The 24098-nt window shown below is 45.5% G+C and overlaps 1 protein-coding gene and 1 non-coding gene across 2 annotated transcripts in view; both read right to left on the reverse strand.

The window, feature by feature from the left end:
- Window positions 1–5959: 5959 nt before the first annotated feature.
- Window positions 5960–24098, reverse strand: part of LOC119381227 (elongation of very long chain fatty acids protein AAEL008004) — a 55369-nt gene continuing 37230 nt past the window's right edge. The window contains exon 2 of the mRNA XM_037649170.2: window positions 5960–6040. Within this exon, the coding sequence (XP_037505098.2) occupies window positions 5966–6040 (75 nt within the window). The 3' untranslated portion in view covers window positions 5960–5965. The remainder of the gene's footprint in view (window positions 6041–24098) is intronic.
- On the reverse strand, window positions 12190–12262 carry Trnam-cau (transfer RNA methionine (anticodon CAU)). The gene has a single exon. It is a non-coding gene; the product is annotated as a tRNA-Met (tRNA).

Consider the following 24098-nt stretch of genomic DNA (forward strand, 5'->3'; position numbering starts at 1 on the left):
TATCTAAAGATACTTCGATACATTCGCAAATTTGTTATTATAGATCCATATAATGTAGCAGCAAACGCCAATGGACAAAAATGTCTGCTTGAAATTTATTAACTGTGACCCACGTTGTTTCATTTCAATGAGATGTCTGTTAGTATCTTAAAAGTTTTGTCCTTCTTGTTCAAAGTACATTAGCTCAATTCCGAAACAACTTACTGGGGTTTCTAAGCTGCTTAACAGGACGCCTCTTTATAAACTTCGCTGACAGCGGTTCTTGCTTGTTTTGTTTTGTTTTTTTGTAACTGATGGGAGTCGCTGCTCAGCTTGCCGACCAGCTAGCGGGTTGCCATTTAATCACAAGAACTTCAATAAGAAGCCTTGCACGATGGTGCAAATACCGGCGTGGACATTTACCTTGTCCGTAAGCCACCGCTACGCGATACTGGATCCCCGGACAGGTGTACAGCAGCAACAAAGTTGGTAGCGACATTTTTTATGACGCTATAGTGTATACGTAGAGGACATTAAACAGAAATGGTTGTTCATATTCTACGCATCTTGTAGTGTAAAGCATTCGTTATCAATATACTCACTAACGTGCAATTTTTGAACAATTTTTCTTCAACGAAAGAACATGTGCAGCCAGGAAACGTCCCAGACGTATTAGTGTCGATTATGAAGGCGGCAGTCAAATTGTAGAAGCGAAACTCTTTACTGAGCTAACTTGCGCCAAGAAAAATAAGTAACTGAAAGTACAAGCAAAGCACGCTGCACGACGATAGCGGTGATCACATTCGTCGGTCGTCGGTGATCTGATCATCGGCGGAACGCGTCGTCGTTCATACATCAGGGATCAAACCTTCCAGCGTTATCACTGGAGCTCGCGCAAGCTCCCGATTAAACTAGACTATTCGCGTCCTGAGCGTAATTTCAACAGAACAGTTGGAAAAAATGGCGAAGCTTCCGAAACATTGCGGCGCTGAGTGGTGGGCTTGGGCTGAGTGGTGCTAACAGTTGTTTTGCGGTTTCAACCCAATCACACTAAAATAAATAAATAAATAAATAAATAAATAAATAAATAAATAAATAAATAAATAAATAAATAAATAAATAAATAAATAAATAAATAAAGAGCGCATGGCAGTATAGTTGCACAAAGCGTCGCAGGACACCGCCGTTATTCGCGGTATTGCCACTTACAGCTCCGATGATCTGGCGACTAGCAATAGTAAAAAAGATCAGGGAGGCCTAAAAAAGAAAAAGAAGAAATTATAAGTAAAATAGACAGGGGGTTCTGTAGCAAACATTCACTGTGAATAAGTATAGAAACCCTGTAGAGGCGGGGCCACTATTAGCTATGCCAATTAACGATGAAGCATCGTCAGCTTACCTGTTAAGGTAAGACGATAGAAAATTGATTGCCTATGCAAAATTGCCTGAAAATACTAGTTGGTTCGCTCATGAGAAAAACAGTGCATTTTGTATAATGTTTCTCCAATCCCCCATCTAACATCTTTTAGATAGCTCCTAATAATTGTCATTATTATAATGCGAACTCAATTTCACTATTTTATTAAGCGGTAGAATAGAATGGTTTTTACTGTATACTCAAAGCCCGCCGTTCTGGTCTAGTGGTTATGGTGTTCGACTACTGACCCGAACATCAGAGGAACGAATTCTGGCCGCCGCGGACGAATTTTCGATGGAGGCAAAAATCCTTTAGGCCAGTGTATTTAGGTTTAGGTGCACGTTGAAAAACCTAGGTGGTCGAAATTTCCGACGCCCTCCACCACGGCATCTCTCATAATCATAACGTGGTTTGGGGACGTTAAACCTCAAATAATATTATTACTGTATACTCAAGGCACGTCCACATAACTATATATTTGTTTTCAAAATCTCCTTGTCAGAACAATAAATTCCAGTGAAGTATAAATGTGTAAACAGTAGCAAATATAACTCAGACATTGAAAAGTAGGTGGAAAGCAGAGAGCTTCTTTTGGCAGCCCTTTACAAAAGAGATATTGCAGCGACAACACTGGAAAAAGCAATAGAGACTTAGGTAATGTATCATATCCAAAAGAAGCGCAGATAAGAAAGCGTTTGTGCTAACAATGGAATTATGATTTCAAAAACTCTTTGAAAATAGATAGCAGGAAGAAAACTATACGGTGCACTGAGATATCTTTTGCTAGGTAAAGGCTTGTTCTAATAGATTGAGCATCGGTATCGGTGGAGCTATAGTTCTTAGAACATTATCTGCATATAAGCCATTGTCATCGTATGTAAGGCAAACTTACATCCACGAAGTTCTTCAAGTCGCTGGTGTGTGAAAGCCACGAGACGCGAAGCAACTCCGTTCTTGCATTCTTCAGATTTGGTAACGAAGCACCACGCAAGAGAATCTTCAATAACGACACGAAAGCGGCATAAGAATTTGCGTGACAGACGCTGCGCTCATTAGAGTGCGCGGCGCTGTACCGTGGCTAAGTAAGAAAAAGTGTCATGGAGCTGACAAAAATAAAACGAAAAAAATTCGAGAAAACAAGAACTACGTGGGCTGGGTGTAGACGTTCGCGCACGTGTTTGTGTCGAGACTGCGCGAGCGCTGCCACTTGACTCTGTCCTACCAATAGGGACGCGCAGACCTCATCACCTGCCCTCACTAGAGGACTCTGGCAGAAATATAAATTTATGCCGCTGCCCTTAGTTCTATTCAGGTAGCTTAATGGCGCCAGTACCAGCTTCAGAAGCGGAGTTCAGCCAGCGATAATTGTTTCGCACGGTGGTGTTGCGATAGCAGTATCTTGTATCTTAAGATACACGATACATTATTGAATGTATCGGAAATACAAGTACAGATAATCGTTTTGCGAGACGTATCGCGATACAGATACAAGATACCCAAAGAGTATCTAGGATAGTATCTAAGATACATGTAACTTCTATACTGCCCAGCACTGATTGTCGTAGCCTCAACGAGCGCGAAGCTGGCGAAGGCTTGAAAAAGATCACGTGCGCGCGCCTTTTAACGAGACTTTCACCACAGCGAATGTCGCACTTCGGTGAGTTCAAGAACGTTGCCAACTCGCGTGAATATGCATGACGACTTGGTGTAGGTATGACTGCCCGGGCGGCGACTTGCCACAGCAGAGGTGGTGTGCGAGAGGAAGTGTCTGATACGAAAGTATGCATAGTGCTAGTGTCTCTGCCTTCTGTGGTGTTCGTTATACACTTCTACGGAGCGGTGGCCGTGTGTGTTGAATACAGCTAAAAACAGCCTGAAGTATGCGCGTTGCATTACGCGATGCTGCGCTTGCGTTATGCAGGCCTTGTGCTATTGCGCCGTTCTTCCTTGGCTGTATACAATGCGAGATCGTTGCATGAAGCGACTTGAACATGCCTTGTCACCATAAACATGGATCTGCTTTTAAACACACTGGTCGTACCCTTTCTATGGTGGAAATACATCGTTCAATAAGCATAGTTACCCGGCACGGTGGTCTAGTGGTTAAGGTGCTCGACTGCTGACGCGCAGGTCCCGGGATCGAATCCCAGGTGCGGCGACCGCATTTTCGATGGAGGCGAAAATGCTTGAGACCCGATTTAGGTGCACGTTAAAGAACCCCGGGTGGTCAAAGTTTCCGGAGCCCTTCACTACGGCGTCTCTCATAATCATGTCGGGGTTTTGGGACGTTATACCCCATCAGTTATTATTATAAGCATAGTTATAGTGAACTAATGCGCAAATCCACTTTATAGAAGTAGACGAGTATCCGATAGAGAGACACACGTGCGCGCACGACGCTGTCATGCATACGCCATGCTTGCTCAAAGGCTGTGTCTACAGTTGCGTCGCCGTCTACGGTGATGCGTTCGTTTTTGCTAAGAATGGACGTAATTGTTCTATAGTGATGATTTTAGTCTGGCTGCGTAAAGGTCGCGGCTCGTAGCACTTAGGTGTGTACAGACACAACCAAATGAATCGATTAGCCAAGGGAAAGCATAGCGGACTTTAATTGTTGTCTTTAACTGTAGTGTAGTAATAATGACCTAAATTGGAATGGAATAAAGTGAACGAAAAATCACCCTTACCGTTGATGGTATCTGAACGCCCGACGCTCTACCTATTGAGCTACGACGGAAAGCGCGTCGCAGTGCACTTCGTTGGGTATTTATGTATGTGTAATCCCTGGGAGTGTTAGCCAACGCCACTCGTAGTCAAGGCGGTGATTGTGGAACACTTTTTTGCCAGAGAGCGCCACGTGGCACGTGATCTTTTCACGAGACGGTAGCTGACTAATAAAACGTTGCATGGGAACTTTAGGCATTAAGTCAGCCGGGGCGAGGCCCTCGCTGTGAATGAACGCAGCACTAAGCACCAGGCTGCACCAGGCTGCACCAGGCGGCACCAGGCTTACCAGAAAGGGTGTAGAAAGGGTACGACCATAGAAAGGGTACGACTAGCATGTTTAAAAGCAGATCCATCTTTATGGTGACAAGGCACGTGCAAGTCGCTTCATGCAACGATCTCGCATTGCATACAGCCAAGGAAGAACGGCGCAACAACTCAAGGCCTGCATAACGCCAGCGCAGCATCACGTAATGCAACGCATATTTTTCAGGCTGTTCTCCGCTGTAATCAACGCATACGGCCACCGCTCCGTAGAAGTGTATAACGAACACCACAGAAGGCAGGCAGAGACGCATGCGCTATGCATACTTTCGTATGAGACTCTTCCTCTTGCACACCACCTCTGCTGTGGCAACTCGCCGCCCTGGCAGTCTTACCTACACAACGTCGTCATGCACATTCCCGCGACTTGGCAACGTTTTTGAACTCACCGAAGTGCGATATTCGCTGTGGCGACAGTCTCGTCGAAAGGCGCGCGCTTGTGATCTTTTTCAAGGCTTCGCCAGCTTCGCGCTTGTTGGGGCTACGATAACAGTGTTGTTGTATATACCAGGGGGGGGGGGGGCAAGGGGGGTGCTAGCCCCCCTACTGAGAAACGTTAGGAGGGCGGAGCCCCCACACTTTCGACAGTGGCCACTGTCCGCTGCACACTGGGAAACTATGACCTGAGGAAAACGTTTACTTCTTCACAGCAATCACTTAATTATATAATAAAATTTGTCTTGCGCTTCTCCTCTGGAGACTGTCTCCAGTGTCTCACGACCACGCACAGTAAGTTCTCTGCGGTGCGGGCCGCCTATGCGACGCTTTGCGCTACATCATTACAGTGAAGGCTGAGTAGGGGCTCTTAACGTTAGAGTGCTCTCTCATAATTTTATTCTGCTCTGCCTGGCTTGAAATTTACATAATCGACGACGAAAATACGGAAAGGAACCCGAGAAGGAACCCGGGAAAAAAATAAATATTTTTCGCGCATGCTCTGTCGTAAGTTTGTATATTTTTGTATCCTTTTCTGATGAAAGCATAGTTGTAAATCAGCGCCGGTGCTTGTCATTCTTTTCTATGTGCTTTCCTCGTTTTTTCCACGAAATTTAGTGGAATAAATTTAAACATTAATAGTCTACAGAATCTGCCTCTAGGCCAATCTGTAGACCACCGTCTCTTTGTGAGGCTATAAGTCCGTAGGCAATCTATATACTGAGTTATAGGAATAGTCTATGGATAGCCTATACACATTTGCCTTTGGATATTTTATAAACAAAAGTGAACCAAAGTAGATTTTTATAAGCCTCTGCACATTTATCTAAAGACATTCTGCAGACGTCAATCTAAAAGCATGATTTTTTTTATTAATCTACAGACCTTCTATAGCCAGTCTTAGATTTTTTAGACTTAGATGTTTTTGTAGGCTAGTCTATAAAAACCAGTGTGACCACTTTTCTATGGACTATCTATAGACCAGTCTAACAAACGCAGCTATAGAACGTCAATTGATTTTATCAACAGATGCCTACAAACTTTATATAGACTATCTAAAAAAAATTTGTCAGGGTATGCATGGACCTACACTTTCCTCTTTGAGTAAGCTTGAATATAGAAGATCATAAACCACACGAAGAACAGGATCGCCTGCGCTACCTCGAGCCACACGAAAAGTCCTACGTAGTTTCCCTCGGCGAACACCATGCCAATGGCATGCGCCAACAGAATGACAAATTGCCAAATCTGCATCATGGTCATGTACTTCTTCCACCACAGTAGTCGCTTGTAGGCTGGACCAAGTGCCGCAAGGAAGTAGTACGTGTGCATGAACACGTGCAGAAGAGTGTTCAGGCACCTGACGAACATATCGTGCGACTGGGCACCATAGGTCACGTCCAGCCACATGTTCCAGGCGACGATCACGTGGTGCACGACGTGCAGCGCGCTGATTTGCTTGTCCTTCTTGCGCAACACAAAGAGCACGGTCTCGGTGAGCTCGCGCAGCTTGAACATGTAAAACCACCAGGACAAGCGCAAGATCTCACGGCTCGCAAGCGAGTCTATCGTGTAGAGGTCCTGCAGAAAGGCGTAGCCAAGGTCCCAGTACGCGAGCTTTACGAAGCGGCATACGAAGAAGACGCTGAGGAGGGTGGCCAGCAGATTATAAACGAGGATGCATGTCTTCAGGTCGAAGGGCTTCTGTCGGGACATCCAGCGGGGACCGGCCACCTTCACGAAGTATACGTACGCAGCCGTGATTATGAGGACCGGCAGCAGATTACCGGTGAGGGGCCAACCTTCAGAGCGATGGTCGCGCTTCGGCAGCTACGTGCGGCTGGCACTGCCAGCGATGAACTGTGTCGACAAATTTATTTCAGGCGCCATCGTACGTAGTCCACGTCGAGGGCAGAAGGAAGCCGGTGATATCCTTTCCTCGATTAGAGTCCTGCAAGATCACAGAAGCACACTGCTCACGGGTGGACTTTCGCCCTTTCAATACGGAGCGATTCAAATAGCGACGCATTCGCTATCGGCACTTCGAGCCACCGGCAGGTTTTCTTATTTGACTAGTTTTATGTCTATAACCACGGCAGAAGCGCACGACGACGCTACGGAGCACAGCAGAAAGAAGAAAAGGATCACGAAGCCTTTCTTTTTCTATCCAGACAGCCCTCCCACATTCTTCGTACACTCCAAGGGAAAAAAAAAATCACAGCATATCCACGGAGTGAATGATGATGAGTGGGCGAAGCTGCGGAGATTCATCGGTAAACCGTGAATCTTCCGTGAATTCTGCCCAGTACATCATCACCGACGTGAGATCGGGCGCGTTTATACTAAAGGTTCGATGAGTTATGACGACTTGCAGCTCACTTTATTTTTCCATGTACGCTGTGAATTTTCATTGTTTAGAAAACCATTGCTTTAGAAAGCATCTGGCGTCTTTCGTTAAGCAGCTGGCGTCTTTTCGTTTTGCTTTAGAAACATCTGGCGTCCTTTCGTTTTGCTTTTAGAAAACATCTGGCGTCTTTCGTTGGTTTATTTCATCAATCAACGGCGTTTTGAACAAAATTTTTATTGTTTAATCAGGCACAGGAGAAATCTCACCAGGCACTACCTTGGAGGTAAACAATGGCTGCTAATGGGAATGAGAGACAGAAGAAGTCGGCTTTTAGCTAACACTTACACTTCTACTGACGTTTCCTACTGGAACATGCCAATGGCTGCTAATGGGGAATGAGAGACAGAAGAATTCGACTTTTAGTTAACGCGCACGCTGCGAATTTTTTATTGTTCAACAACGCACAGGAAAAATCTCCCACCGGCACCACCTTGGAGGTCAAGATCTGTTACTAGCGTTACGACTGGTTACGCCCTACTACGACTACGACAACTACGAGGGAGGAACGGGTGCCGCCTTAAGGAGCTTCGCCCCTAAAAATTACCTACTGCTCTCCTTGGCGAGTCCTTACTTGCTACATATATAAGACACGTTAACTCTCTCATGGATTAGGGTCAGCACTGAAGGAGTGTATTACCTTGACCATCTTAGGAGGAGGGCAAGGACTTTTAACTATAGGATCACATGACCACTGCTGAGGGAGCCAGATAGCTCTTGCAGGTAATTTTGCCAAAAGAGTCAAATGACACTTACTGGAGTTTTAAGTGCCTGTGTAAGATAACTATTTCAAGCGAGTCAATTGACTCTTGCTGTAGTGCCACGCGACTGCTGAAGAAAAAAGTGAAGTATTCATTTTTAGTGAGTCTATTAACACTTACCTTTGTGTCAAGTGACTGCAAAAAAAAGAGCGACTTCAGTTGTAGAGTTATTTTCAAAAATACTCATCAATATCTATCATCTTTTGCTGCAGAGTAAAATAGGAGACGCGAAAAGATGGACTATAGTTTCCAGCTAAGCAGTTAAGTAGGCCTCGTTTACATTTGTGTGTGAGTATGGCCAACTAAAATGTGTGTCTGCAATGTGAATTAAGTAGGGGAATTGTCCGAGGGGCTCGTTTTTCGTATTATACACAACTAATGAAACCGGCAGACAAGTGGGCCACGGAAAGCATAGGCGACATTATTCGTGGTGTCTGAACTGTATTGCAATGATTCTCACTTAAACACAAACAAGTTAAAGCGGACAAAAAATTACCGTTTATCGTTGGTGGGATCCGAACTTTCAACCTTCGTATTACGCGTCCGATGCTCCACCATTTGGGCTACAACGGAGGGAGTTCCCCCGTCCACTTTTTTGTGGGGTGTTTATGTGTGCTTAATACCTGGGAGGGTCAGTCAGCGCCACCCGTAGTCCAAACGGCGAGTGTGGAACACTCTTTTTAGCCATTGGGTGGTTGTTAATTGTCTGTCGGTTTGATTAGTTGTGCAATGTGAATTGTGTCATATGATATAAAAGATACTGTGAAAATTGGCTTATGAGCTATAGATACAATTTAAAAAGTAGTGAAATGTAAAGGAATCAGACATGATTTGCTGCTTTACCTTTCCTGTTCTCTGTCGGAAGCTACGAGAAATTGTATCTGAAAACACGACGTAATATTGTAATCAGAAAAATGAACTTTATAGAAAAGTTTGCACAACCCTCCGCAATAGGACACCTACATAGACAGAAGAAAAGAATCATCACAAAACAACGAATGCAACTATAGACATGACAAGTAACAGTGAATTCGTCAATATATAATGTAAAACACAACTCGCAAGTAGCACTGTTTGCAACGTTTAACTAGGAAGCAAGCTTGCAACACAGCAATGCTTGCCCGTTGGCTCTTAGCTAGCTGCTGCGGCCACCTTGCGATGGGAAAAAAGTGCAAAACCTTTAGGTATGAACTCACGTTTACAAACACCTTGTAGAGCCCCAAGGGGGGAAAACTAATCGAAACTCTACTGCGACCCATTGCCAGATTATGGTTTTGGCATGTACAGACGGGTCCACTGTTAAAGGGAACATTTGCGTTTCGGGTATGTCCGGATTTCGCTCTCCTTCAATAGCATAGTGGCCTAGATCTGCATAACACTACCGGTGGTTGGCAGTTCCGAACCTTTATGATATAATAGTAACGTGCACAATCAATCTTTCCGCATCCACTAGCCGTTACGGGGCCAACAAAATGAAAGTTGCTCAGTCGAGTGTTCCCTTTAACAGTGGACCGTACTGTACATCCACTCGATTTACTGTAGCGTTAGTTTCTTGTGCCAAACAGGGGCGTCCTATAATTACTAGACTTAATTTGACAAACTTTGTATTGCCGTAGATACAAGGCAGCCTGCCTAGCCGGTCCATATGAAAACGCTACCATTCACTACACACTAGACAAAATACAATTTCTCTCATTAACCCTTCATGTTGTAGTAATATTATAATGAAACAAAAACACGGATGAAAATTCCGTTCTGCAAAAGAGTGTACTTACGTGAAAAAGCTGCAGAAACGGCCCTTAAAATATGATAATGGTAGTGACTTGTTCTTTAATTCCATTCACATTACGTAAAAGGACAGAAGGCCTCACTTAAGGGGTCACAAATCGGGTTTATTATTTCTGTAACAAGGTCCTTATTTGTAACGTTATCTTCGGCTTTTGAAGATAACGTGACAAGGCATGACTGTTTAACAGGCAAAGTTTTCATGCGCCCAGAATTTATGGTCTATGAACTTTAGACAGAAACATGTGGGTTTACCGTAACTATGTGTTTGTGGTTAGCAAATAAGGGTCGAATAAATGTGAACAAATCTCATCTCAGAAAAGGCAATGAGTATAAAAATACGACAGCATTGAAATCATTAAAAAATATCTGTACATGAAAGTAGTAGATTGCCCACTGCATTAACATCTTAACATTTTTCGCATTTTCACGCAGTCATTCACGGCGTAGGGGAGAGACGCTGATTATGCATTATTATGTATCTGAGACATCTCTTAGCCAGCAAAGGGAATCGCAACGTAACAATACCTGTCGGGACAGGATTACTGTCGTTGACGGCACGCGAACTTTTTGTTTACGGAACAGTGTTCACGTCGGCGCCGTATCCCGCAGTCGCAGTGCAGCTCGTCGCATGAAACGTGGCTGCCCTTCCCCGAAATCATAAGGAAATGTCAGTGGTTCCCGCAACAACGCAAAATGTGCACCATTACGATTGTTGACAGAACACGATGTCATTGTTCACATCGCAGCGTTCTTTTCATCGATCGCTTGCCTGTCTGGGCCACCGCGCGGCTCTTCATTGGAAGCAAAGCCGGTTTTGCTCTGCGAACTCAAAAGAAAAAGCTTGGTACCGGCCTCGTTCGCACTCAGGAATGCTGACATGTGCATCAGCATACCTAGCACGTGCGGCTTGTGGAGACACCATGGAATTAGAAACTAAGGAAGCGGCGTTACAATGACCTTGCGATTGACGTGTTACGAGATTCCTGCGTATATGCGGGAATCTTGTAACACCCTGTACGTGTGCCTTCTATAGGTCGACAAACCCATGAGTCGACTCACTGAAGACTCACTCACGCTTTGCAGGTCGGAGTAGAATTTTAATGTGTCCAAGTGAGCCCGGCCGAGGTATGCGTTGTGATCAGTTGTAGTCCAAGTGAGCTCAGTTGCGTGTTTATTCGTGTCCGTGAAGTCCTAAGAAAAAAAATCGTGTAGCCGCAACTTTCATATGGGAACGGATTGCCAGCGAAGCTGAATTCGGGTATCTGCTGTAGACCTGTCCACTCGTTTCCTTGGCGTGAGGGACTGTAGACGGTGACGTTCTTCTTGGGACTTGCGTTTAGGACGCATTTCTCGCTTTTGCAAGGTCGCGATTTCGTTTTTTTTAATTCGCGTTGCTACACTCAACGCCTCTCTGCATTGTTGGCTTTCTTACAACGAAAGCTGGTATGAGATCACAAGAACGGCCGTTTTTGGCGTCGTTGTTGTCCGCCGCCGCCGCCGCCGCCGGTGTCCGTAACCGCTCTCGAGCGAAATAAGAAAAAAAAAGGAAGCGAGAAAGAAATATCCAGGATGGAACGGGGGTTCGAACCTGGACCCTCTGCATGGGAGCCCAGTATTCTACCTCAAAGCCGTGACGGTGCTTTTCATTTTTTGTTTATTACAGTGAAGGAAACCGTTGCACTTAGAGTGATATTATGAAAATTAATAACCACGCATACTTAAGCACAAATCAAACACAGAAAACCAGTCTAGAGCGTCACTAGAACGTTCATATATCCCGCGTATTTGAATCACTTATTGCTGGAATATGTTTTTGTTGGTCACGGAGGCTCAGCATTTCTGCCAATCAGTCCGGCTTTCCAGAGACTATGCAGAACAATGAGAAAGATTAGGTCATAAGGTATTGTCCTGTCCTTTGTCACATCAAGGTCCCTAATGTTTACAGGGTTGATTTCAAAGTCTTTTTTTCAGTGTTCGCAGCAGAACATCCGAAAAGAAGACTCCAACAGAACAATCAATAAAACAGTGAATAATAGTCCCTGGCTTTTTGCACAATCTGCAATTTACGTCCCAGGGAAAAAAAAAAGGTCCTTTAGTGTTTTGCCATGTGTTCACAGGAAGAGTACTTGACTGCATTTTAAAAAAGGAACTCATTTGATTATATGGCAAATAGTTGCGCGTTTTATTTATTTTCGCGATGAAGCAAAGAAGCAGCAATTTTAAGGGCTCGTTTTTTTTTTGTTGTACACAATATTAATGAGCACTAACAGACAATAATGCCAAGGAAAGTATAGGGGTGTTATTAGTTGTAAACGTAATGTAAATGTGAAGAAAGAGAAGTGGACGAAAAGATGACTTGCCGCGGGCAGGAACCGAACCTGCGACCTTCGAATAATGCGTCCGAGGCTCTACCAACTGAGCTACCGCGGCAGCCGTCCCCCCGTCCACTTTATGGGGTATATATGTGTATTTAAACGTGGGAGCGTCAGTCAGCGCCGCCAGTAGCCATGACGGCGAGTGTGGAACTTATTACAAGCTGGCAGCGGACCAATAATCCCTCGCATACTACCTGAAAGCATAAGTCTCCCAGAACGAGACTCTCGCTATGAATGAAGTGGAAAGAGGGATGGCCGCGGCGGTAGCTCAGTTGGTAGAGCATCGGACGCGTTAATCGAAGGTCGCAGGTTCGGTCCGTGCCCGCGGCAAGCTATCTTTTCGTCCACTTTTCTTTCTTCACATTTACATTACATTTACTACTAATAACGTCCCCTATACTTTCCTTGGCATTATTGTCTGTTAGTGTTCATTAATATTCTGTATAACAAACGAGCTCTTAAAATTTCCACTTCTTTCCTCAATACATCACAGCATGTTAGCTTAATACACCAGAGTTTAAACGGACACTAAAGAGAAACAATGAATCGGTTTAGATCGATAAATTTTGCTCTGAGAATTCTAATGTCGTTAATTTCGGCATCATAGGTTTATCATTAGAGGAGAAAAGTTCGAAGTCTCATTTTTAAGTTTCGCGCTGAAATCTCCCCGCGTGACGTCAAAAATTTCAAAGTTTATTTATCGTATTTTGGCGCCATTGGCTCAGCAATATTACCCCAAACTTGGTATGTTTAGTTTATGGCCCCCTCAGAGGACAATGTACTTCATTTTACAGCGAAAGCTGTTATGAGATCATTTCACCGGCCGTTTTTGGCGCCGTAGTTGTCCGCCGCCGCCGCCGCCGCCGGTGTCCGTAACCAGTATCGCTCGAAATAAGAAAAAAAAATAAATAAGAAAAAAATTCCAGGATGGAACGAGGTTCGAACCTGGGCCCTCTGCGTGGGAGCCAAGTATTCAACCTCTGAGCCATGCCGGTGCTTGAAATTGCTCCGCAAAAAGGTCCTATACAGGCTTCATGTCGGAAGGGAACCACATTAGCATATCCAATATAGCGTGGTAGAAGACTAAAATAAGCACCAAGCGTCGCACAACGCGAATTCTGTAACCAGGCGTCACACAATGCGAATTGCACAACGAGTACGTTGTTGAATGCTTCCAACCCATTACAAAGGGCTCTGCCATAATTCTTCGTCGTCATCAGGCACAGCCTCAACAAAATGCGCATAATGCCTTACATGTGTTTAGCAAGTACCTGGCTACTCCGCAGAATGACGAAAAATGGCATGGTGGCTGCTTCCCTACTTCAGAAAAATTATGTTGATTTAGAGCGTAGTGGGTTCCTCGCAAGTGCACTTGTATTGGTTGCCAAGGAAGCCCATAAGCGCATGATCCATTTCCTCGGGGTCTCAGTAAAGGTCTTCGCCCCCTGCTCCCCGTCTCTCTCCCACGTCAACGTATGTTATGCAGCATGGCGGGGGAGGGAAATAGCGACCGGGCGTCACCCAATGCAAATTGCACAACTGGTGGGCCGTTTAAAGCTTCCAACCCATTACAAAGGACTGAGCCATAATTCTTCATCGTCATCAGTCGTCGCGTCAACAAAGTACACATAATGCCTTACAGACGTGTGGCTGGTGCCTCGCTTCTCCGCAGAATGACGAATAATGTCTCAGTAGGTGTTTCCCAACTTCACAAAAATTGTGATTTATGGCGTAGTGGGTACCTTGCTAGTGTACCTGTATTAGTAGCCCCAAGAGAGCTTAACGGGCTCTAGAAACGCCTCTCTTCCAGCTTTCGCTGTGACTGTGCTGCGGTTTCAGCGCAGGTCTTGCGTTTTTTTACCGATTAGGAACTACGTAGTCCCTAGTAGGCGCCGTCAAAACATGTGACGTCATGGTGAATGGTGCGGAAACTTCAAGGTATCGTCGCCAACCACATTTTGTTTTTGCGTGTTTTCTCGTTTACTACGCGTCTTCTCGCAGCAAGCGTGGTGTTTTTGGTATCGTGAAATAGTGCTTTACTAATATGAGAAAAATCGTTTTGCTCTTTAGTGTCCCTTTAAATACCGTACCGTGAGTACTGCGAGCATTTTATTCAGCTGATGGCTGTACATTTTCCGTCGCGGGTGACTGTAAACAGAATTAAGCTGCATGTTTACACTGATCATTTATATTGGCCTAGCACTCAAGACGCCGGGATTGCTTAGCAGGCTGAGCTGTTGAGCTGCTAAGTTCGAGGTCATAGGATCGATTCCCACGTACGACAGCTGCATTTTGATGGGAGCGAAATGCAGCAGCACCGGCATACTTGGATTTAGGTTCACGTTAAAGGACCCCAGGTGGCCGAAATAATCCGAAGTCACCCACAACGGCGTGCCTCATGATAATGTCGTGCTTTCAGCACGTAAAATATTATAGCCTTGCATGCGCGTGAGCCGCGGGTGACATACAGTTGCCGCTTTGGAAACGAGCTGAAAAAATACCAAAGGAGGCAATAAATTTTCTATGGCTTCGCTAAAGCAGACGCGCTTATCATCGGGCACAAATCTCGGCATACGAGTAAACTTATGCTCTTCACACAGAGCTCATATTAAATGCAAAGCCGTACGAGAAACTTGGCATCCAAGCAACCGAAAGTCATCAATCGTAAACGCGCGCGAAAGCGTGGTGGTCGTTTGCTAAGAGCTCCGAGCACACACGACTGCCGCAACGAAGCTGCGTTTTACCGGTAACATAATTACAGAACTCACGCAGCCACCCCACTATTCATGTCATAGAAATGCCGTTCACCATCAGCACGTACGACTGCATCGTCCTTGACGACCTGCTCGGTCCCGCAAAGTTGGTCGATTAACCACTCTTCTCTGTGAGATTCACACCGTGAAAACCTTTTTTTTAACAGCGAAGCTGTTTAGCAAATTGTTCCATGTCCGGCGAACCAAGAAACTATCATCGTCATAAACGAGTATGTGCTACAGAATTTGGGTAAATCCCACTATTCACCACTTCATCGTCATAAACGGCTATGTGCCACAGAATTTGCGTAAATCCCACTATTCACCACTTCATCGTCATAAACGGGTACGTGCCACAGAAATTGTGTAAATCCCACTATTCACCACTTCATCTTCATAAGCGGGCATGTGCCACAGAAATTGGGTAAATCCCATTATTCACCACTTCATCGTCATAAACGGGTATGTGCTACAGAATTTGGGTAAATCCCACTATTCACCGCTTCATCGTCATAAACGGGCATGTGCCACAGAAATTGGGTAAATCCCACTATTCACCACTTCATCGTCATAAACGTGTACGTGCCACAGAAATTGTGTAAATCCCACTATTCACCACTTCATTGTCATAAGCGGGTATGTGACACAGAAATTAGGTAACTCCCACTATTCACCACTTCATCGTCATAAGCGGGTATGTGCCACAGAAATTAGGTAAATCCCACTATTCACCACTTCCTCGTCATAAACGGGTATGTGCCACAGAAATTGTGTAAATCCCACTATTCACCACTTCATCGTCATAAGCGGGTATGTGTCAAAGAAATTAGGTAAATCCCACTATTCACCACTTCATCGTCATAAACGGGTATGTGCCACAGAAATTGTGTAAATCCCACTATTCACCACTTCATCGTCATAAACGGGTACGTGCCACAGAAATTGTGTAAATCCCACTATTCCCCACTTCATAGTCATAAACGGGTACGTGCCACAGAAATTGTGTAAATCCTACTATTCACCACTTCATCGTCATAAACGGGCACGTGCCACAGAAATTGTGTAAATCCCAATATTCACCACTTCATCGTCATAAACGGGCATGTGCCACAGAAATTGGGTAAATCCCACTACTCACCACATCATCGTCATAAACGGGTACGTGCCACAGAAATTGTGTAAATCCCACTATTCACCACTTCATCGCCATAAGCGGGTATGCGCCAAAGAAATTGGGTAAATCCCACTATTCGCCCCTTCATTGTCATTAACGGGTATGTGCCACAGAAATTGTGTCAATCCCACTATTCACCACTTCCTCGTCATAAGCAGGTATGTGACCCAGAAATTAGGTAACTCCCACTATTCACCACTTCATCGTCATAAACGGGTATGTGCCACAGAAATTAGGTAAATCCCATTATTCACCACTGTCATACCCGAGAAATCCGTTACCATAAAGTTCAAGACGTCGCACTTGACATCATCGACGGCTGCAGAACTCACCGCCATCCGTGCTGCTCTAGAGTTCGTAGTGGAAGAAACGCCACAGGCGTGGTCAGTCTTCTCTGACTCCAAAGCAGCGCTCCAGTGCATTATGTCCCCATATCGTCATGGACCAAATGAACAGTTAGTCGCTGACGTAAGACTGCTTCATCACCGCGCCATTGAGAAGCACCACAGCCTAATGTATCAGTGGATACCGGACCATTGCGGTATCTACGGAAATCACCATGCTGATGAGGCTGCCCGATCTGCCCATGATGCCCTCCATTGTGCAGCTATACCGCTGTCAAGAACGGACACCGCAACAAGGCTTCGTTCCCATGCACGTGAACTGACACTGGCACAGTGGAACTCGACGGAATTTACCAACGCCCGTCTTCACAACTTGGACCCGAATCTACAGCTCCGTCTTCCGTCGGGAATAACTAGAGCTGAGGAGACGCTCCTGTGCCGCCTGTGGCTCGGGGTCGCCTTCACGAAGGCCTACTCATTTCGAATTGGAATGGCCAGCAGCCCGACATGTGATAACTGTAGCTGCGAGGAGACAATCACCCATCTTCTCTGTGAGTGTCCTCGCTTCGGTGCACAAAGAGAAGAACTGTCCAAAGCGTTAAATAGACTTGACAATCGTCCACTGTCGGAGGAAAATATCTTAGGACACTGGCCGAAACCATCCTCGGCACGGGAAGCTTTGAAAGCGTTATTGCGCTTTTTGCGCAAAACTAGTCTCATAGACAAACTTTAAGCAGTGTCGTTTATCGTACTATTGTTCTTTTTTCTTCTTTTTTGTAACATCTCTTTTCTATCATCTTTCACTCCCCCTTCCCCTTTCCCCAGCACAGGGTAGCCAGCCGGTCTGAGAACTGGCTAACCTCCCTGTCTTTCCGTTTTTTTCTTCTCCTCCTCCTCCTCCTCCTCGTCATAAGCAGGTATGTGCCACAGGAATTGTGTAAATCCCACTATTCACCACTTCATCGTCATAAACGGGCATGTGCCACAGAAATTGAGTAAATCGCACTATTCACCACTTCATCGTTATAAACGGGTACGTGCCACAGAAATTGTATAAATCCCACTATTCACCATGTCATCGTCATAAACGGGTACGTGCCACAGAAATTGTGTAAATCCCACTATTCACCACTTCATCGTCATAGGCGGGTATGTGCCAGTGAAATTGGGTCAATCCCACTATTCACCACTTCATCGTCATAAACGCGTACGTGCCACAGAAATTGTGTAAATCCCAATATTCACCACTTCATCGTCATAAACGGGCATGTGCCACAGAAATTGGGTAAATCCCACTACTCACCACATCATCGTCATAAACGGGTACGTGCCACAGAAATTGTGTAAATCCCACTATTCACCACTTCATCGCCATAAGCAGTATGTGCCACAGAAATTAGGTATATCCCACTATTCACCACTTCATCGTCATAAACGGGTATGTGCCACAGAAATTAGGTAAATCCCGCCATTCACCACTTCATTGTCATAAACGGGTATGTGCCACAGAAATTAGGTAAATCCCGTTATTCACCACTTCATTGTCATAAACGGGTATGTGCCACAGAAATGAGGTAAATCCGACTATTCACCACTTCATCGTCATAAACGGGTATGTGCCACAGAAATTAGGTAAATCCCACTATTCACCACTTCATCGTCATAAACGGGTATGTGCCAAAGAAATTAGTTAAATCCCACTATTCACCACTTCATCGTCATAAATGGGTATGTGCCACAGAAATTAGGTAAATCCGACTATTCACCACTTCATCGTCATAAACGGGTATGTGCCACAGAAATTAGGTAAATCCCACTATTCACCACTTCATCGTCATAAACGGGTAGGTGCCACAGAAATTAGGTAAATCCCACTATTCACCACTTCATCGTCATAAACGGGTAGGTGCCACAGAAATTAGGTAAATCCCGCTATTCACCACTTCATCGTCATAAACGGGTAGGTGCCACAGAAATTAGGTAAATCCCACTATTCACCACTTCATCGTCATAAACGGGTAGGTGCCACAGAAATTAGGTAAATCCCACTATTCACCACTTCATCGTCATAAATGGGTATGTGCCACAGAAATTAGGTAAATCCGACTATTCACCACTTCATCGTCATGAACGGGTATGTGCCACAGAAATTAGGTAAATCCCACTATTCACCACTTCATCGTCATAACGGGTAGGTGCCACAGAAATTAGGTAAATCCCGCTATTCACCACTTCATAGTCATAAACGGGTAGGTGCCACAGAAATTAGGTAAATCCCGTTATTCACCACTTCATTGTCATAAACGGGTATGTGCCACAGAAATTAGGTAAATCCGACTATTCACCACTCCATCGTCATAAACGGGTATGTGCCACAGAAATTAGGTAAATCCCACTATTCAGCACTTCATCGTCATAAACGGGTAGGTGCCACAGAAATTAGGTAAATCCCACTATTCACCACTTCATCGTCATAAACGGGTATGTGCCAAAGGAATTAGTTAAATCCCACTATTGACCACTTCATCGTCATAAACGGGTATGTGCCACAGAAATTAGGTAAATCCGACTATTCACCACTTCATCGTCATAAACGGGTATGTGCCACAGAAATTAGGTAAATACCACTATTCACCACTTCATCGTCATAAACGGGTAGGTGCCACAGAAATTAGTTAAATCCCACTATTCACTTCATCGTCATAAATGGGTATGTGCCACAGAAATTAGGTATATCCCACTATTCACCACTTCATCGTCATAAACGGGTATGTGCCAAAGAAATTAGGTAAATCCCACTATTCACCACTTCATCGTCATAAACGGGTATGTGCCACAGAAATTAGTTAAATCCCACTATTCACCACTTCATCGTCATAAATGGGTATGTGCCACAGAAATTAGGTATATCCCACTATTCACCACTTCATCGTCATAAAAGGGTATGTGCCACAGAAATTGGGTTGGTTTCAACGCTTGGTTTCAGCGCTAGGTTCTGTCTGTGCAGTTTGCACATCCGTGTCGTGAGTCGTGTCTGTGACTGTCTGTGGTTTACGTCTAAACTCCCTGCGCTGAGGATCAACGTAGAAACAACCTGCATCACCTAGCAAAGGCTTAGAAAGAACCTTGAAGCAACCAGATTAGTCTTCATAATCGTCAAGTTTTCCTGTTTTTGCACAGTTTAGTGCAAGCTTCGCCTAATTTTTTTCGTCTCTGATGTCTTTTTAAACCTTCAGAGCAAGCGACACGTGGGGCTGCATGTGCACGGTGAGCAGATGACTGCGTGCGCAGTGCGCGTGCACATACTGAGAGAGCGCAGTCAAAAGGCCCGTGCGGGGAGAGCAGCGACCTGCTTTATTGCGATAGCAATTATATGGACACTCTGCTGGTTTTTGCCGTCGCCGTCGCGGTCATGTCCCGGATATGTAATTGTATGTAGAAATAAATAAAAGGCACAAATAAAAATAAATCAGAAGGAAAAAAATTCTGAAGCGCACCACCGGGATTCGAACCTTCTACCCCTCGCGCTCCGCAGCGCGCTGCTTTAAACAACTCGGCCCTGCGCCACCGGCTGCTAAGCATAACGGCGTCCTATTTATATACACCATTTAGCGCTAACGGCACGCAGAGCTCGGAGGTGCTTCACACACCTTCACTTGAGTATCACGTGACTTTTGACTAACATGTATCACTTAGGTTTGTTTTTTTTTTTTTTTTGCTTCGTTCCTGTTGAAGCCGATGACGGACTCGCAAAGTGTCGTCAGGTCTTTCGCGTTTGATGATGCATCTAAGGCTTTCGCCTTAAAACAGAGCGAGTAAAATGTTCGCCCCTGCCGAAGCCTATGCCCATGTCGTTCGCAGACGAAGGCTTGCGAACAGAGGCGCATTCGAGGATTTGGAAAGATGCCTGCGGGACGGTCCCGCGTAGCCAACATTTCAGGAGGTGTTAACGGAGCTGCCCGTCAAACGCGCCCGATGTCGGTGCCGTGCCAGAGTAAAGCACGGCCGAACTGGAAAGGCTCGCGGGTGTTCCGCCTTAGACGGGACGCTCGCGCGCCTTTCCAGTCCGGCCGTGAGTGCGTTCGAATAACCACGATGTCAGGTGGCGCAGGAACGCTCGCACCATCTCTCGTACTTCAGCGCAACTACGCCGACATCGGCGCGGCACGCGCATCAGGAAATAGCAGATTACAGGAGATGCGAGATGAAAGCGGGCAAACGAACTTTTAGGGGAAGCGAGACAGTCGAGCACAGTTTGTTCTAAGATTAAATAACAAGTATACAATCGCGGAATCTATCATTCTTCGTTTCTTGACTTATCATGTGATATCAAGTGTTGTTTACAAGGTTACGATACCATATACTATCGCGTAGTTACAGAGTTCATAACTTGGTGCGGAGTTTTCTTTTTCACGAGTAAAGTTTCTGGCATATTAAGTTGCTGGCCTAAAGAGAAATGCTTTCCTTGAAGCGGTACACCAAGTTTGATTAACAATTACCATAACGACATTCCATCTTCAGACAGTGATAACTTCTAGGACACGAACAGACCAGCTTCATGTTGTTGCGGATTTCTGTTATTGTCAAGTGCAAAAATGAACGCGCGCTGCGCATCAGCATTAGGGACTAGCGCGCTGCGCCAGGATAAATGGTGGGCAGCGTGAGCAGCATGCTAGATTTGCCTACACATATCAGGTAAGTGTCTGTTGAATTGATTTGGTTGTGTGTTACAAGGAAACTAACCCCTTCAACAAAATTCCATTCTTTCGATTCTATACATGCGCGCAACTTGTTCACTCCTTCCTGAGGGTGCCTCGATACGCGCCACCTCGATGGTGGTGGGAGGACGCGCGCGCACCGACCGACACAGAATGTGAGAAGAGCCTGCACCACTAATGTATCGCAGGTAACCGACCAACACAACAGAAAAGCTTAGAAACAATGCGTAGTATCTATGCTTGCTTTCTATTGTATCTGCATATAATAATAAATATGGCTAGTAGTTGCGCCAACATAAAAGGTAAATGTAGCCAGAAAGTAGGCATGGAGCCAATCCGAAGTTTTCATCGCCAGACCGTGTCGCAATGTAGTCAGTATGGTGTAAAATAGCCACCAACTGCAACCCTGACTGCTTCGGTGGATGGATGGATGATGATAAACTTTATTCAGGTCATGCACAGGGCGTTGCCACCTGCCTTACTGCTTCGACTTTTAATGTTGACGTAATTACCCTGAAAATCACCGTCTGTTCGAGATTAGCTATATGCAAGCGCACTGAAGGGTCGGTTGGTTCACGGAGTTTAACTTCCCAAAGCGACTCAGGCTAGAGAAACGCCGTAGTTGAGGGCTCCGGACAGGGTTGCCACTGACTTTCGAGTGAAAGTCTCCAAACGACGACGAAAAAGTCGCCAAAAGTCGCCATTTTTTTTCCGAAGTTCGCCAAGAATGTCGCCACTCGTGATAAGAGCGGTTTACCTAGGAATAAAAATGTCCTATTACTTATAGCCCCGTAGAATACAGTACCATCCAAAACCTATTCGTTATACTGGCGTTTTTCAATGCCACTCGCATCGCTGCTTCACCATTGGAGTGCTTGGCACGCCTGGCTCCCCGACCAGCAGCGAGATGGGCTTGGTGCCGCAAAGTTTACAACCCATTTCGAATGGAACGCTCATGATATCCTTCCATCCATGTCCGTTCCTTTCAAAGGTAAAGGTGTGGTAAACCTTGTGAGAAACACATGGAAGCGTTGTTTGTAGACAGCAAGGCTTATTGAAGGTGAGAGGACAGAAGTCTTACAGGAACCGATCATATATACCTTTTCGGTTTGAACTGATATGACACCGGTCTCCACACTTTAAGCTTGCGCTTGAAGTGTGGCGCGAGCACATTCTTGATGATAGCCGCGCACTTGGTACGATGCATTAAAAATTTTCCGTTCAATTCTTCTTGCACAATTCCACCAAGCTTGTGAACCGCACTTACTGATGTGCGTGTAGCTGTGTACAATGCAATTCGAACTTCGCACCTTGCTTGGTCAAAATTTGGCTCACTAACCTGAGCAAGAGCTGCTTGAGCTGCTGTGCGGCATGCATAACGTAATCATTATGTTTCTTAGAGTCAGCGCGCTTCAGAAGATCCGCGTTGAGGCCTCAATATACAGATGCAGTATTTGCAATTTGCCGCTTGTCCTTGTTCAGTAGACGAAGTCCTATCATGAAAACATTTCGAAAGCGAACAAATAAAGAAGTCACAGTTTCGCCGCAAGGGCGATGCAATGAATGCGATAGCAAGAAATTGGAATGTCAGACGAGGAACGAGAAGCAGCTCGATACCTGCAGCGCGCCCGCTGAAGCACAAAGAAGGACGCCCGAAAAGAACGCACAGGCATGCACAGGGCAAGTGTGAACTAACAACTGTCGCAGTTGTTACGTCTTTGTGCTTGAGCAACGCGCTGCAAGCGTCGAAAATGGAGAATCAGATGCTCTTAGGTACTTCTTTTAAAGACGATAGTCTTTCTTGGGGAACTTAAACGCAGAAATTTTGGTCTGTCTTTCTGTCTGTCTGTCTTTCTGTTTGTCGGCACGTCCCTCGATTCAGCCACTCGGCCAAAGTTGAACCACTTGCCCAAGGGCCAGCCGTCTTGAACTGGTACGGCTGTTCATACTTGTGAACGTTGTCGATCAAAAAGTAAATATCATACATATCTGAGGTGCAACATCACTAGGTAAGTATTAGGTGGCGTGTTCCTTTAAGAGAAAATGCATACATACGTAATTTTAAGGACCCTAGTTTCTTAAGCTGCGCTGAAAATGCATAAGAATGGAAGCTTGAGCGAGTTGGTATGCGTTCATCTTTGTTGAAACAGCGCTCACTAGACGACGACGAAGTAAAAGAAGGCACAGGACAGGCGCTGCCTGTCCTGTGCCTGTCTGTGCCTGTGCCTGCCTGTCAACAAAGCTGAAAGTGCGACTGCGCTGAAATTTGCCTTCCTCCGTGCCCTTCGCACGAGCTCATTGTTGTGTTTCGGTTTCGGTTCTGTATTGCACTGTACGGAATGCCATGGGTTGGTGTTGAAAAACTTTAGTTTTGAGAAGGCGAAGAAGGTGAAAAAAAATATTTAAAAAATGAAAAAGCAGCGTTGTGGGCGGCCTTCAGGCTGCCGGTTGTGGGCGCCGCTCTGGCGTTCCTGTTTTACCTAGGCGACGTGTAAATAAAAGAGTGTGTGGAGAGTACGCGTTGAGTGCGGACGTTTCTCTGCTTCAGCGCTTCGCGCCAAACCGCGTTTTCGGGCTGGCTGGCGTCCCCGCCGGTCGCGTTGGTCATCGCCGGTCTTCGCCTGCTGCTGCACCGAGACTACCAGCACGCAACACAGCACTCATGTTTCCCGACGTATTGCCAGATGGCGTCCATATCTCACACAGCGCCTCATCTATCGTCTTTACACGACATTTGCAGCGAAGCACGCAGATACGCGGCCAATTTTTCTTTTAAACTGCGGTGCGTGGAGTGACCCCCTGCGTTTCCTGCCACACGGGGGCGCCTGATGTAAGGTGTGCCCGGTGTTTTTTTCTTTTTTTATTGATATGATATATAAGGAGATGTTGGCGCACAATTATG

Source organism: Rhipicephalus sanguineus, chromosome 2 (assembly GCF_013339695.2).
Source record: "Rhipicephalus sanguineus isolate Rsan-2018 chromosome 2, BIME_Rsan_1.4, whole genome shotgun sequence".
NCBI lineage: Eukaryota > Metazoa > Arthropoda > Arachnida > Ixodida > Ixodidae > Rhipicephalus > Rhipicephalus sanguineus.